General features: G+C 38.8%; 1 protein-coding gene across 2 annotated transcripts in view; it reads right to left on the reverse strand.

The window, feature by feature from the left end:
* Positions 1 to 227: 227 nt before the first annotated feature.
* DOP1B (DOP1 leucine zipper like protein B) overlaps positions 228 to 16,418 on the reverse strand; it is a 91,836-nt gene continuing 75,645 nt past the window's right edge. For both annotated transcript variants that reach the window (XM_067545290.1, XM_067545291.1), the window contains 10 exons: positions 13,234 to 13,316; positions 9,487 to 9,596; positions 8,360 to 8,506; positions 7,861 to 7,922; positions 6,654 to 6,782; positions 6,136 to 6,272; positions 5,704 to 5,759; positions 5,114 to 5,278; positions 4,452 to 4,581; positions 228 to 2,407 (listed from right to left, as the gene is read on the reverse strand). In XM_067545290.1, coding sequence (XP_067401391.1) covers positions 2,150 to 2,407; positions 4,452 to 4,581; positions 5,114 to 5,278; positions 5,704 to 5,759; positions 6,136 to 6,272; positions 6,654 to 6,782; positions 7,861 to 7,922; positions 8,360 to 8,506; positions 9,487 to 9,596; positions 13,234 to 13,316 — 1,277 coding nt within the window. In that variant the 3' untranslated portion in view covers positions 228 to 2,149. The remainder of the gene's footprint in view (positions 2,408 to 4,451; positions 4,582 to 5,113; positions 5,279 to 5,703; positions 5,760 to 6,135; positions 6,273 to 6,653; positions 6,783 to 7,860; positions 7,923 to 8,359; positions 8,507 to 9,486; positions 9,597 to 13,233; positions 13,317 to 16,418) is intronic.

A 16,418-nucleotide genomic window follows, 5' to 3' on the forward strand; every position in this document is an offset into this window, starting at 1 on the left:
TCAAAATACCTTGAGTGTTAGCCTTATTTGCTTATTATTTTGAATGAAAACATTTTAGAAATAACACACTTAACTTAAATAAATGTTCTGCTCCAGTTTAATTTAGATAGAGATTTATGTTTGAGAATAGCTACTACCTCGTTGTACCTGTGATTAGGCAAACTGCTTTCACAGGTCTAATTTGTCAGTAAGTTACATTCAGAAAGAAGTCTAATAATTCACATTCATAATGAGTAAACAATGCTACATTTAATTTTATTTTTTACAAATTGACTAAATTTGTACCAATGTTAACAAATGATTAAAGTTCCACATAGGACTATGAGTAAATAACTATTCATTAGTCAAATTTATAGCACAATTACAGTGAAGCATTTTGTGTATGTTTTAGTATGTTTTGTATCAAAACGGAGATGAAAAATCTCAGTTTATCTGCAGGCCAATAAGAATTACTGAGTACCTCCTGTGTTTCTTTATAAATCTTGAAAAAAAGTCCTTCTGTATTGTCCAATGCCTTTGCTGTTTACTGAGACTTTTTAAAATAGAAAAGGGTGATAATATGTTTGAAATCAAAAGTCTTGGCGTATCTAGCTTGGCGTTGAGATTTCCAATTAACACTAGTAGCAGTGGCCAAAGCCTCAACAATATTTCACAAAAACAAGTCTCTTTAGAGATGAAGATACTAAACAGAACAAGTAAAAGCTCTTCACCTTGACAAACATGAAAAATGTAAAATGCCCCAAAATAATCCAGCCTACATAGTTTATCATTTTATTTGTTCATCTTACTGATTTTGTACTTCATTGGGTTAATAGGCAGTTTGAAAATCCAGGAAAGTCTGCTCTCTCAATTTAAAAAAAAAAAAATCTTGTAATCCTTTTCCTGCAGGTAACTGCCATGATGCTCACTATAAGGCCATGATCAATCACAAGGCATCTCAGGCAGTTCAGACATTTAGCCATACTGTATGGTGAGGGAATAAGCCATTCAATCCCTTTACCCTTTCACCTAAATCCATCAGAACTGCTTTGCCACCAGAATTCAGAGGTTGCCCCTGAACCTTTCAGTTACAGTCCTATGAATGGTCTCCTCCTATCTCTTGTGTCACCTAAAGCAGCAATGACTTTTACCTGCACAAAGAATCTTTAAAAACTGCAAACATTTTTGCTTTTCATCACCTCTGAAAGTGACGTCTTTATGAAGAACATAACACACATACATTTCAAGATCTGTAAGTTCCTTATATACAGTAGTTTACATTTTTACAGGACTATCTTAATTGAATTCCCATTCAAAAGTTGTAAAGTGATTTTAGTCCCTGAATGAACAATTTCTGAAAAAAACTTTCATTTTAGATAAGTGACCATTTTTGAATTACGGGATTAATTTAATTCAGTGATAAAAGTTACAATAAATGTTACTGAATAGGTCTGTCTTTTAAATTAAATCACTGATCTTGCAGAATATATTACTATAATAGAGATTTGAGATTACAAATGCAGTACATCATCTCAAAGCTGATTACAACTTTTGTAATTTAGTTTTTGGGTTTTTTTTTTTACTTCGTTGATGCTTAGAAGATAAATGTGTTTGGGCAAGGGTTAAAGAAAGAGCATTGTAAGTGGAATTTAAATAGCTTCAGCAAAGTATATCTGCAAGCTGACTGTACATGGATATGCAATTTTTGGAAAATTACATTAGTTTCATTTTACTTTTAGAAAAATGGTTCTCTAAATCAGATTAAAATATTATTTTGCTAACTTGTCAGATAAATAGTAAAACTGTTGCATTCCTTAGTCAAAAACATTTCTACTTCAATGACCAAAAAAAAAAGTGTTCTTCAAACCTATTCATGTTTCCAGTACGATGAAGAATATAGTTACAACTTATCATTGGTACCAAATTACTTACCTTTCTCTTCCACAAAAGTTGAGCAAAAATCCTCACTGTTCAACACAAAGCAAGAAACAAAAAACAAGAAACAGGGAGGTGTACTTCATATCAGTACAAAAAAAGCTGAACTGCAGTTTCAGAACTGGCGGTGTGTGGCAGAAAAAAAAATCAGTAACAAACATCTCTTTTTTGACAATGAGTTTGTAAGTTGGTTTCACTGTTTATACCAACATAAATGAATTGTCCTGTAATTGCCTTAACTTTCCAGATTTTCCAAAAAGTCATATTCAACACTTTCTTCTAGTTGTTTCAAGATCCTGGTGTTGTTGCCAACAGGATATTCCATTGATAGAGATACTGAACTCTGTGCATTTTGCGACCTGTTACCTTGTGCTTTAAAAGCACAGCTTAGGGTCCTGAAGAAGGGTATTAATTGTGTAATGCTGGATATAGAATGAAGGTTCAAAAGAGGATATTCACATTTCTCTGAAGTTCTTTCATTAGTGTTTGTTTCCTGCAAACAAGCACACAAATCAGAACATTCATTGAGTATTATGCAGAAAGCTATTCTATTCTTCTATGGTAGAATGTGGTTGAAATCTGCATTAGATACTATTTTACAATCAACATGAGATCTACAGCCTGCTATACCATGCATTATTTGCATCACAAGATAATTTATACAGCTGTTAGCTTAAAATACAGTTCTACTTTAAAAAGTGAGTTTCTAAAAATGGTATTATGTGGTTCCATACCCCCCCAAGTAATCTCTATTGATCACTTGCTTAGGCATTGTCTACAGGACAGTGCTCACTGATCTGTTAGAAACAGGTTTTGAAAAAGGATCTAAAGAACTGGTAGTAGTTTTACATCTTCACTTCCAGGAAGGTGTTTCATACATTTTGGATGGCAGGCATGAAATGGTATTGGAGAAAGTGACAAGTGGGTAATGGAGGTTAACATAATTAAGCGAGTGCGAGAGAACCCCCGTCACAATAAGGTTCTGTGTATGACTGATGTTATCAATTTACAGAGCAAGATACATATGGAGATCCTGTCCTCTAATATCCAAGCAGAAGACCTACATAGCTGCAGCATCTGCTATGTTTAGGCATGAAATGACAAGGTTTGCAGTGGTTTAGCAAATTGGTACTTTCCCCTGGAATTCATTCCATACTCCAGAATTTCAGCTTCCATTAAAATATTAGTCCTTATGGTTACAAACTAGACCAGCTTTCAAATGAGAACTGGATGGAAGGTGATGGCAATGCATGTGAGATTCTGCGGACAATCTGAAACAAGAGCTTTGGGAATCGTGAACACCCTGCATTCATCTTGATGGGATTTTTTTATGCGGAAGCCTAATAATTTAAAATGCTAATATTGTTATCAACCACTTCATTTTTGATCAAAGCATGTATGATCATACTATTGTTAATAAATGTTAATATTTTATGATTCTTTTGTGTATTAAACTCATGATTCTTTGGCCAAAAATCCCAGAAACATTTCAGTGTTAACTAAAGCGCTTTTAATACTAAAAAGTGCTTTGTTTTAGACTAATGAATGTCTGTAATCAGTAGTAGGACTGTATTTAATTATCTGCTCTGCTTTTTATCCTGATCTTGCTAACCTATTCCAGATGCCCAGGAAGGACTACTAATTAACAAAGGACACTTACAAAAGGGGAACTGTGATTCATAAGATATTAGTAATTGACAAAATGGACAGGGAATATTTGTTATAGCAGATGTGTTCTACAATCAATGTCACAACAAACAATTGAGTAATGTATCAACTAATGTCTAAATTATCAAGAGCTAATTTTGGTCACAGATGGTCTCAGTAGTGATAAATTAGCTATAGATTGTAATTTACGTATTGATTAGGCAATTTGAGAAAATTCATAATAAAACATGAGAAAGGATATTTCAGCAGTGCTAGCCCTAGGAAAGAAGAATGTTGAACGATTTTGTTTGATCTAAACCAATATATAAGGGATGAATGTGGGGGAGTGAGCTAGAAGTGAAATGAGCTGCCAAACTTCTCCAGTCGCAGACTAGTAAGTATGTTTTCATTTCTGTATAGTGTTGTATTAAGTATTGATTGAGTGTCTTACTTAAATAAAACTTCAATTGAGTTGGTTATTTGACATCATGTCTTATTAAATCTGAACATGTAATACTATGAAGACAATCTCCTGTGATTAGTTTCTCATTTTGGGGTCATGAGTGGATGGAGTTTGGGAGAGTACAGTGATTTTTATCTTCTGTCAGAAGATATTACCTGCATAAGAGGTAGATTTGTCTACAGTGAATCACCTGAACTTATTAACTGATCCTTGCTGCTGCTCAAAAATTGGCTATTTGGAATAATCTAGGTAAATGCAATGTAATAGGAATATTGTCAAGATAGATCAATGTTAAAGCCAAAGAGCCTTTTAATATGGAACAAACTTACTGCCCAGCTGATTTTTCTAAATGAATAAAAATGGTTCTTTAAAGTTATCAGATTTAATTTTAATAGAAAATATGTATCTAATGAAGTGTTCTCTTTACCCCATATTTCAGCTTTAACAAGTCCACGATTCTAATGATATGTGGTTTATATTCCTGGTGATTTTCCATTAGATGAGAGGTCATGGTACAAGCCTCTGTGTCCACTTCTGGAACAAAGGCCCATCTGTACCTGAAACAAATGTATTGTATAGGTCAGAAATCATGCATGAGAGTCCCCTTCCTAGAAATAAATACATAAAAATGCTGACAGTTAATTACAGCACTAAGCTTTCTTATCCCTCTGTTTTAATAGCTGTTCTGACTATCCTCCCCCATGCTCTGTTACAAGACCTGTGTTTTGTGGTCAGACTGTTTAGGTATTGAAAGGACGGACAATATCTGTCACCATATATACAAGTAAAAATGAAACAGACCCTTTTTCTCCCCACAACAATTCTCTCAGTGTTGGAAACAGCAGAATCCTTTCAAGGGCTGATATTTAAATATTCGTCAGATATCCAGCAGGCTATGCCCACACCTATGTAAAAACTTGTGGAGGAGAAAAAGATTGATGACAGACACCAGTTTTACTAACTATTGAGGAGAAAATAAGAGCGTCAAAGTACATTTACTCTTTTTTTAAATGGTGCACAAATAGTAAGGTACCTACAGTACTAAATGCCATATATCTATAAATTTTAAAAAGTAACTAGAGGACTTACATTTGAAATAACTGCATCTTGTCAGGTGGAAAAGAAAGCGCTGTATCCAGGAACTTACAAGCTGATAAATACAAGGACAGTTCATTCTGTAGTATGTCTGACAGTAAGGGGCCACCGCCATCACCTGAAGCTGAAACTTTCTGTCTGCTTACTTTGCTGTTGCTCCTGTGTGATTTATCAGGAAGGAAAGCAGTATTAAAAAACCCACTCAATATTTTCCATCTGCAAAAGGATTACAGGCACATAAAAAAGGTTAGTTTTGATTGACATTTTATCATCAAACATTTATAAAAAGAAAGGTACGTGGTTAAATAGGCAAAAAACGATTCAGCTTTTCACCCAGTTTTCTGTAAGTAGCTCATTTCTCACACACAATTACCACATCAGCTGCCTAATGACAACATTTTTTGGATGTCAATGCCAGACTTTGATATGCAACATTGCGTGCAAATGCTTTTCTGACTTTCAGAAGTTCAGACATTTCAGAGAGCAGCCACAAACTGCACCTACAAAGTTCTGAGCCAGGTTTAATTTTCCTGGACATGTTTTGTCCATTTGTTTCTGTCTTATGTGCAGTAAGCAATTCTTACTTTGATGATTCATCCTCCTCAGCTAAGTCTTCTTCCAGCTGTATAAATGTTTGAATCTTTAAGAAAAAAGAAGGGATATTTTTCTTTTGAAAAATTGTAAACTGTTAAAATGTACATGCAGCTCAATCACGGAAAAAAGACTGCCTTGCATTTTCTAATCTCATGTGAAGCAAAGTTTTATTTTAACTTTATCACGTATAACACTATCAACCTCTCACATGAGTTAGTTCCTTGAACAACAAATTACTAAATGGAAAGTAAAATATATTTTCAAACCACAACAGTCTCCCTGAATTATCTAATTGGAAACTAAGATGCAAAATCATAAACCCATTTCAAAGATGGAGTATGTTTGGAAGGAAGGGAAAGGTTGGTATGGAAACAAAATGTAATGTATTCTACATTTTTATTAGTTAAGGTATTATTGCTTACCAGTTCAGTCACCATGATTGGCCACAACGAGGTTAGATGCTGAGGAGAAATTCTTAGCAATAGAACTCGGAAAAAGAGAAACATCTGGGCAGCAACTATAGAAGTCTGTCCAACACGGAGGTTATCTGTCAGTCGTTCTGAAATACATTTACAAAAAGTTACAAATTTTTCCGTGTACGCAAAGCTAATTTTGGTAAATTAGAAAAGCAGGAAAAAATACAGTTTGCTTTGATTAGGTCATCCAGTTTTTATTAGCTGTTCTTTCCACTACATCAATTGTCAATTTTTCAGAAAATCCTCTCAAAACATGACAATAATTTAGATCTGGACTAACTTTTATTTGGGTTTTTTCTTGTCAAAAACTTTATGTTAGAGATCAGAGATTTTAAAGGTTTTTTTTTGTGAAGGCTAGCCAAAAATCAAGAGGTGGTAGGGAAACAGGTAATACAACAAAATATATAAGCTATAAGAAGACTGTATCTACGTTAACAAGGCAAATTTTAAATATATACTCTTACCTTGTATTAATGGAAGGTAAAGGTGATACTGATCAATTTCTCCACTAAAGATAGCAAAAGCCTGACGCTTTAACAACATTGCTTTTTGCTCAAAACTTGGGAACAGTTTTAAAGAACTGCTCTGCATACCTACAATAAAGACCATAATGAACATGTATACAATTTGAGAGACATCTTTCCTTCAAAAATACAAGTTATTTCTTAAACTGTTAAAACCCATTGAAAAGGACAATTGGCACAGTCCAGATCTGTACATATGGATGGAAATTTCCAGTTGTAAGAGGAGCACTGCAGCTGACAAGAGGTTGCCTTGCAATTCCAATGCCCACCTCTACTCCCGGGTGCCCATTTCTTGCGTCTCCCCTATGTTCATATATGTAGGATTTTGATCTCTCAGAATGAGCTCTGTGGCTCTGGAATACCTGAGACAGATTTAAAAACCTATGGGTTCAAAATATATTGTTGTTCTTTAAAAGAGCTTCATGTCTTATGTTTTTTAAAAACATTTTAAAATGGCTTAAAGGGTATGTGGAGGACAGAGACCAAAGCATCCTCCCCTCAATTCTCAGATGTGTTTAGGGGTTTTCCTCTAGTCCTCACTCAAGCCTTGAGAGTTTGAGACTGCCCTTTGAGGGGCATCTCCATCTTCCCATACTTTGGAAGAGCCTGGAAAATGAGGTGAGGAGTGTGAGGGGTCAAAAGAATGCTGAAGTCTACCAGCATATGACGGTGTCCTCCCCCCCCTGCATGGAGCTCTTTGCTATCCTGCAGACAGACACATGCAAAAATACAAAGCAGGAATCTCTTATCTGAGCTATATGCAGCAGATGCTAAAGAAGGGTTTAAACTCCCTAGCAATCTGAGCATAGGCAAGTGACATGTACAAGTGGCAATAATTCTGATGAAGTCTATTTGCAGAAGCCCAAGTTTATTATAAACTTAGCATTTCTGCAAAGAGAACATTTAGAACATCTTCCTGACATGGCTACTAAACTACCCTTTTGAACATATTAACAGAGAAGGATTTCCATGAGTAAATTATTTAACTATAGCTAATCAAGGTTGGCAACATTATGAGCTGTGAAAATACACTGAAGTTAACACTAATACCTCTTTAATTTAACGTAAAACAAAATATGTTTGACAGCTCACCAGCATATGAATTCCAAATTATTGTAGCAATAAATTATCAGTGAAGAATACTTACTCATCAAATCTTTAAACATAGTTTTCTCATGTGTTAGAAGATGATCGATAATGAACCTCCAACTGAATAAAATATACAAAGAATTAAAGATAAACACAACCTGTCATAGTGTAGACACACCATTGTACAAAAGAGACCTGGGATAACATTTCATACAAAAGAAGCGTATTTTACTATTTCATTTCTGAATTGTGTTTGAAATGCCAGACATGTTTATTTTATGCTCTTGAACCCGATTATGTGAGGATCCCAAAGTTAATGCGGAGAATATACATTTACATGATGTGAAGATAATTTACCTTGCCTCTACACATTGCTGAAAACCTACTCCTTTTATGAAACAATACATTTGCTAGGATTAGTTATTTGGCATTTATTTCAATGTTAATATTTTTTTTAGGGAAGTTCTAGAGGTTTCTTTTCAGCGTTATTAGGCTTCCCCTTAATACCACTGGAAATTTCCAAGAGAATTACAGATAACCACAATTTCATTTCTTACTGAATGCATGAAGTATCCATTTGGAAGAAAGCTGGATCCATATATAACTCCAGAACTTCTTTTTTCCAGGCTCGTTTAGTGTAGGCATAGCCACTTAGAGAGCTGAGTAACTGCGCACCAGCACGGAAGCTAGGCGCATTGTAGGCGCTGTGAAAAAACTCTCAAATATTAATATTCAGGACACACGTGCTCACCAAACGAGTGCCTTGCTCCCCAGAACTTCAAGCCTAGTCCTGACAGTAATAATTTACTATAAATTCTGTTTGCTGGATATAGAAGATGATTTTTTCCCTAGTACTGAGGAAATGAATGTCTCTTCAACTATACAGATAAATCGGAATGAGCCGTTCATTACATGGCAAAATGCTATCTCAGCTCTTTTCAGATGGCCCTATCATCTTCTGCAAAATTTAAGATCATTGAAGTTTCTAGACTTTATTCTAAATGTAAATTGAAGGACTGAGTTTACAGACCCGAACAATGGCCCTAAGATCCCACTACTGCCCTACTCACAACAGATTCACTGTGAAAGGGGAGGTAGGCCAGTCCTAGGGATTCCACTCAGAGAAGAGGTCTGCTATTATTAGCAGTTAGAAAAGATCTAATCATTAGGAAAATGCATGACTAATCAAAATGGAAGGTGCACGTCATCCTGCAATTGAGTGATAGCCAACAACTCAGCTACAGGACTTGTGCAGGGGCAAGGGCATAGATCCACTAAGACTACCAACTATTAGAGTACTTTTGCAAAAACTGTTATGGAAGTTTACCGACTCATGTAAAAAGTTTACCTGATTGCCTGTGCTTTGTGATAACCATGATTAAGTTATGTTATACTTTTTAAACTTAAAGTTAGATTTATTTATTCAGAGTCCTAAAAACGACACACACTTTATTCATATACTGCAAGCACCCTTGACATAAGTTAGACACATCCTTAACTTACGGCAGCCTGCAACAAATCCCCCTTCATTTCAGACAAGTCCCCACCATTATAGTTTTCTTTATATCACCTATCTTGGAAATGCACAGGGAATAAAGTTGAGCCTTGCAACATACCTTGAAGATCAGATGAATATTTAGCATAATTTAAAGAAAATATAAAGATGTGCAGCAAGGGCTATTACCTGTGATTCCGTAGATAAGGAAATACATAATAGAGTAGACGTGAGATTAATGGCACAGCTTTCTCTTTCTCATCACTACGGTACACCATGTCCAGGAGAGAAGCAAGAACCTTCAGAAAACCAAAATTCCATATGTGACCAAACGCACCCCAATATTCACACTCAACACAGCATTATAATAATTTTTGTACCAAAAATGCCTTGTAAGGTATCATTTGAAAACTAATACCTTGCTGATCAATAACATCATAGTGAAAAGTATGTACTAACATTATATGTAGAGTTATGAATGCAAGCTGAAATTATGACTGAAGCGTGTTTACTAGACAAGTCTAGGGAGTGGATATACCTGTTTCTCAAAGACATAGGACAAACTGACGCCTCTAGCCAGGTGTCATCAAAGCTAATGGGCAATCATCTACCGAGTGGCCATTCTTGGGCAAGGAAGGGGGGCAGGAACAAACAGATCTGCCATCTTAGCAAACAACTGCACTGAACTGCTTTCACCAGCCAACTCCTTGTCTTTATCCAGACAGCCAGAATGAACGTTATCAAGGAGTAACTCTCAGGAAAATGCATTCCAAAGGATAACTGAACTACAAAAGTGAGGGGCTGCAAAAATACCACAAGTTCTCTCACTATCCATCTCTCTTTCACTTAAGATGAAAGAAAGAGCCTTTGGACTTTGAGGACACATTCTGGCCTGAGAATTTGGTCAGCAATGTTACTGGGAACATGTGGTAAGAATTTTATCTTGAACCAAGTCTAGTCTGTTAAGTTTTAGCACTAGCTAGTGTTTTATCATTATTTCTCTAACTATTTCTGACTTTAATGCTTTATATTTGTGCTAACTTAAATCTCTCTCTCTTTGTAGCTAAACAAACTTGTTTTATTCTTTAATTAATCCAGTGTTTATTCTTTGGGTAATTCCATTTAAGGTTGTAGACTGTTGTATATTGATCCCCTTAGAAGGGCAATGGACCGAATATATATGGACTACCAGGAGAGGGCTGTACAGTGCAGAACACACATTTTGGGGGAAAATCCAGGACTGGGAGTGTGTTGGGGTCATCCTGCAAGTAGTAACGAAGGCTGGTGGAAGGCAGAATGTTGCTGACAGGCTGCGGTTATACACAGATACTCAGGGTGTTGCCTGCATGCTGGAAGGCTGTTTGTGAGAAGCCCAGGTGGGAGCTACGGTAGCAAAGCGTTGTGAGGCACCCAAGTCTGTAGGGCAGGGGTGACAGCCCTTCACTGGTCTGGATTGCATCCTGAAATGTCATACCATATTAAGCTGAAATAGGCACTTTTGGAAAGGGAGGAATATTAAACTTCAGAAAAAATCAAAAAGGAAAACTGTCTCATCTTCACTATAGAACACCAGAATAAACCCAAACCTTAGTTTAGTTGTATCAATTGTTAACCACCACATACAGAAGAATGGCTAGCATATAATTTGTTAGCATGTATGCCCGACTCCCATCAAGCTTTGTGAAGTTATTTTAAGAGATGGTTGTCATAGAGGGCTAGGGCTCCCAGCATCCCTCCCAGTTATGTTAAGGGAACTAAAAGGTAAACCTGGCTTTGAGCATATTAAACTTACAAAAGATATGCTCTAAAAGCAATGGAAATGTATCTAAGCATGGTCTGTTTTCATAATCTATTTTTACAGCTGCAGAAGGCAGTTTTAACTGCATATGTACTAGCAAATACAGCAAATATGCTTGGTTTCAGTGCTTGAACAATAGGTTATGAAATTGTAACCAAGACCACAAGAATAAATGGGTAGACAAACGTAATTAGAGGAAATTAATTCAGTACTAAGCATGAAGCTTTGAGAGAAAAATAATGGGAAAATTACTCATAAGTGAGTTCTGTATTAAGTATAGAACAGAACATACAGGGGACATGAATCATTTTGCTGGTATATAGGAAATATTACTTTAATGTCAAATTTGTGCTTATGATTGGATAATGTATGTATGGAACCAACCACAAAGGGCAAAGTGAAGTAACTGGTTAGAAAGTGTTACATGGGTAACCACAATCTGTAGAAGTACACAAACAGGCAGGGTATAAAAACCCAAGAACTGTAATAAACTGGAACCAAACCTAGCTGCAGAGCCGTCCACAGAAAGGGTAAAGTACCAATCTTTGCTTGTGTTCTATATAGAATCATAGAAGATTAGGGTTAGAAGGGACCTCAGGAGGTCATCTAGTCCAACCCCCTACTCAAAGCAGGACCAACCTCAACTAAAAATCACATCCCAGCCACAGCTTTGTCAAGCTGGGCCTTAAAAACCTCTAAGGATGGAGATTCCACCTGATTAATCTTAGATGTATAGTCTTAGTTTAACGGGATTTTAATAATTTCCATCCCACTATCAACCTCAGCCTGGACCAATCCACGCAAGAAATCCACTTCCTGGACACTACAATAAAAATAAAGGATGGGCACATTAATACCACCCTATACCGAAAACCAACTGACTGCAATGCATATCTTCATGCCTCCAGCTTCCACCTTGGACACATTACACGATCCATTGTCTACAGCCAAGCCTTAAGATACAACCGGATTTGCTCTGATCCCTTAGACAAACACCTACAAGATCTCTATGAAACATTCCTAAAACTACAATATCCACCTGGCGAAGTAAAGAAACAAATTGACAGAGCCAGACGGGTACCCAGAAGTCACCTACTACAGGACAGACCCAACAAAGAAAACAACAGAACCCCACTGGTCACCACCTACAGTCCCCAGTTAAAATCTCTCCAGCACATCATTAAAGATCTACAACCTACCCTAGCAGATGATCTATCTCTCGCTCAGGCAGTGGGTGGCAGACCCATCCTGACTTACAGACAGCCCCCCAACCTGAAGCAAATACTCACCAGCAACCATACACCCTACAAAAAATCCTACCCAGGAACCTATCCCTGCAACAAACCCCATTGTCAACTCTGCCCACACATCGTCTCTAATGACATCATCACTGGTCCTAACCACATCAATCACACCATAAGGGGCTCATTCACCTGCACATCCATTAATGTTATATATGCCACCATGTGCCAGCAATGCCCCTCTGCCATGTACATTGGCCAAACTGGACTATCACTACGCACAAGGATAAATGGACACAAATCAGACATAAAAAATAACAACATCCATAAACCAGTGGGAGAACACTTTAATTCCCCAGGGCATTCTGTCTCTGACCTGAAAGTTGCTGTACTTCTCCAAAAAACTTCAAAAACAGACTTCAAAGAGAAACTGCTGAATTAGAAATGATCTGCAAACTTGACACATTCAAACTGGGTTTAAACAGAGATTTGGAGTGGCTATCTCACTACTGAAGGTAAATTACTTTGCTCACCCATTTTCACCTCCTACTCAATGGTTGTCATTAAGCCTTAAGTACCGGACTCCACCTCCCCCATTGTTCTCAATGCACCTGGATATCTATAAGATGCCTCTGTGTTACCTATTTTCTGTATTACTGCATCTGGAGAAGAGAGCTGAAGTCTCTCGAAAGCTTATGCCTACAAATATTAAATTTGTTAGTCTTTAAAGTGCCACAGAACTCTTGTTGTTTTTGCTGTATACAGACTAACATGGCTACCCCTCTGGAACTAAATTAACTGAGCTTGATTTGATGTCTTGTTGATCAATGATACAATTTGAATCCCTCTTACAATTTTGTTCTACTTAAGGAGATGTGTAGGAACTTTATATCTTACTTCTGCAAGGAGAGAGAGAGCTTGAACACTGTATATTGAGGGAGCAGAGGCAGACACCATTGAAGATGGTACAAGTGAAGCATCTGTAAAAAGACAAAACATTTAATTTGCATTATGAAGCAGAATCTATTGTGGCAAACTATAAGTTTCAGAATTTGTTTGGTTCCCATCAGGGTTATAACCTGCATACTGAGTTGCAGTGAGGTACTGCTGGGAATCCTGCCAACTCCCCATATGCATGCCCACCTTTGATCTTACAGGGATTATACATTGTATTTTAACTTCCTTAAAACCATGAACATATGCCAGTTTCCAACAAATAAGCATTAACAGAGCTAGCATGTCTACAGATACAAGCTTGAAGCCTTAGATCTTTAAGTTACAGGATTTGAAACAGAAGAGTAAATGATCAATTATTGGAGATATGCGTCTATGAAACCAATGCACTGTTGGTCACATTTACTACCATCACACATGCACATTGTACAAGTATAGATGATTTGAAAATTCTGCAACCTCTATCTGTGAATGCTTTACATTTGTCAAAGACCTTAGGAAAAATGAAAAATGTACTAGAAAACACTCATTTGGCAAAGTTCCTTAGTTAAAGAGAGGCATACTTTTCTCAGCTGATTTGAATGGGGTGTTATTGTTTGGGTGACTAATTGAACAGCCAACTCCTCCTCGCATCTTAACCGAGGGTATAAGAGGCAACAATGACCTTTCCTCCATTTCCTACTCTACTGAGAATCTGGTGAAGGTCCAAGCAGAGGGGAAGGGGGGCAGAGAGTGGAATACCCACAGTACCACACATCTCAAAGAGCTTCCCTGACTGTAAGACAAGTAACTCTTCTTTCTTCAAGTGCCGGTCACTATAGGTATTCACTGTGACTCCAAAGCAATGCCCATTGAGGAGGAGGATGCAAGGAAGTGTTCTGCACCATAGACTGCAGGATCGCTGAACCAAAAGAAGCATCTTCGAAAGAAGCTTGAACCAGGGCATAATCTCTAGTAAAAAGTGTGACTGCCTAAGCTGTTGCTCTACAGGTTACCAAGAGGCGAATTCCCAGAAAGGAAGCCACCAAGGCAGCTTGAGCACTGGTTGAGTGAGCCCTGACAGTCGGAAAGAGGGGCTTCTGTAAGCGCACAGCAAAGGAGGATGCAGCCTGAAATCCTGTAGAAGGATTTGGGAAGACTGCTTTTTCCTTCATCCATTTGGCAATGGAGACAAATAACCTTGGAGTTCAGATTCGCTCTGATAATTATATTAGCTCGTGTGGAGGTGTGATGGGGCATCTGCCCCACACTGGCCTCTTAGGGGTTAACAGAACCCTGGGAAGGCTGCATGAAAAGCAGCCAACAGGAAGGGAGCTGCAAGGAGCTGCCAATCGGTGCCACGCAGGCCCATATAAGAAGAGTTGCAGGGCAGAGCAGAGGCAGCCATTCCCTGGAGCTCCAAGAGGGAGGACTGGCTGCTTTGCAGGCTGAGGGCAGTTAGTACTCTGGACAGAGCAGTGCAGCAGGCAGGCACCAGGGGAGCTAAAGACAGCTCCTGGCCAGTGGCAGAGACTTGCAGGCTGAGGCCCTGAGACAAGGGCAAAGAGAGTGCTGGGGCCGCAGGGAAGTGGCCCAGGGAAAGGTAGAGAGGAATTGGGGGTGACGCAGCAACTGGCTGCAGGCCCGGGTCCTCCCCCCCCCCAATCTCCCTCGTTGCAAGGGAAGGGGCTGGACACAGATTGCAGAGACAATCCCCGGAAGGGAGGGAGCACTGATCGTAAAGAGGTCGCCGCGGTCCTGAGAGAGATGTGGGTCCAACGGTGAAGAAGAGGACAGGCAAAGCACCACCTGACGAGGGTGCACTGGCTGCCAGAGCTAATCCCCCAGAATGGCCAGCAGGAGGCACCAGAGAGGTGAGTTAACCCTGTCACAGGGGGGTTAAAGTAGACTTTTCTGGATTTTACTTGAAATCCCAAGGAATGAAAACAGTGACTGCAGCCTGCACTTCCTGAGATGACCATTCCATGAGCAGCCAATGCTCTAGGTAGGGACATATTGGGGTGTCCTGTTGGTACAGATATGTTGTCACCATGACAGTCCATTTGTAAAAGCTCTCTGGGTTGAAGAGTCGCACCCTGCATTGGAAATGCTCTAGGTCCACTGTAAAGTGCAGGGTGAATGTCTACATGAAAATAGGCATCCTTCAAAATTGAGGGCCGCAAACCACTTGTCTTCATTTGGGGAAGGGATTATGGAGACCAAGGTGGTCAACCTGAATCTTGATCATCATATGACATTTAGCTGCCTGTGGTCTAGGATGGGTCTCCATCCCCACTTCTTTTTTGGGGGATGAGGAAGTATCTGGAGTAAAAGCCCTTCCACCTGTGTTAAGAAGGTATGAAGCCATCTTCTGTATGAGGATCCTCTCATGAGAGGGGTCCCTGAAGAGAGACCGGGAGAGGGGGGGTTTGGAGAAGGGCAAAAAGGAATTCCATTGCATAGCCAGTCGAGCGGATGGCCCACGTGTCCAATGTGATATGCTCAAACGTCAGGAGGAAATGGGCCAGGCAGCCACTGAAATGGGTGGGATTAACTGGCTATGCGGAGACTGGCTGGTGGTGCTCAAGCATCCCATCAATGCCTTCTTGGTACACAGCTTAGTCTGAAGAGGGGATGGCAGTGATGGGGTGTGTCTGCTTTGCTGTACCCTCTGGCACTTCCTAGGAGCTTATAGGCCCTTTGATGACAGAAAGGCTGAGTAATTAGGCTGTACCCTATGAAAAGGTGGTTTAGAATATTTCCTGAGGGGTGCTGGGAACAACGGGTTGCATGAGACTTGGTGAAGGAGGGATGTGGCTTGTCTGTTTTCTTGCTAAACAGGTTGTTACCTGAGCCACCCTGGGGAACCCCAAAGACTGCAGCCAAGAAGCCTGGCTCAGAACCACCAAGGTTGCGATGGCACAGGAAACCACGTCCACTGCCTCAAGCGATGCTTGAATGGACAATCTGGCAACCAGTTTCCCTTTGTTCAGGGTGGCCTGGAATTGGGTCCTATGCTCTTGTAGTAGCTTATTAGCAAATTCCAACAGTATACTGACATTAACAAAGTCAAATTTGGATATTAATTCCTGGTAATTTGCTAAGCCAAATAGGCTGACTGATGAAAAGTTCTTTCTGAAAAGTTCTTT

The sequence above is a fragment of the Emydura macquarii genome, unplaced genomic scaffold (genome assembly GCF_026122565.2).
Source record: "Emydura macquarii macquarii isolate MOO-44397 ecotype Brisbane River unplaced genomic scaffold, CSIRO-AGI_Emac_v2 contig_1043, whole genome shotgun sequence".
Lineage (NCBI taxonomy): Eukaryota > Metazoa > Chordata > Testudines > Chelidae > Emydura > Emydura macquarii.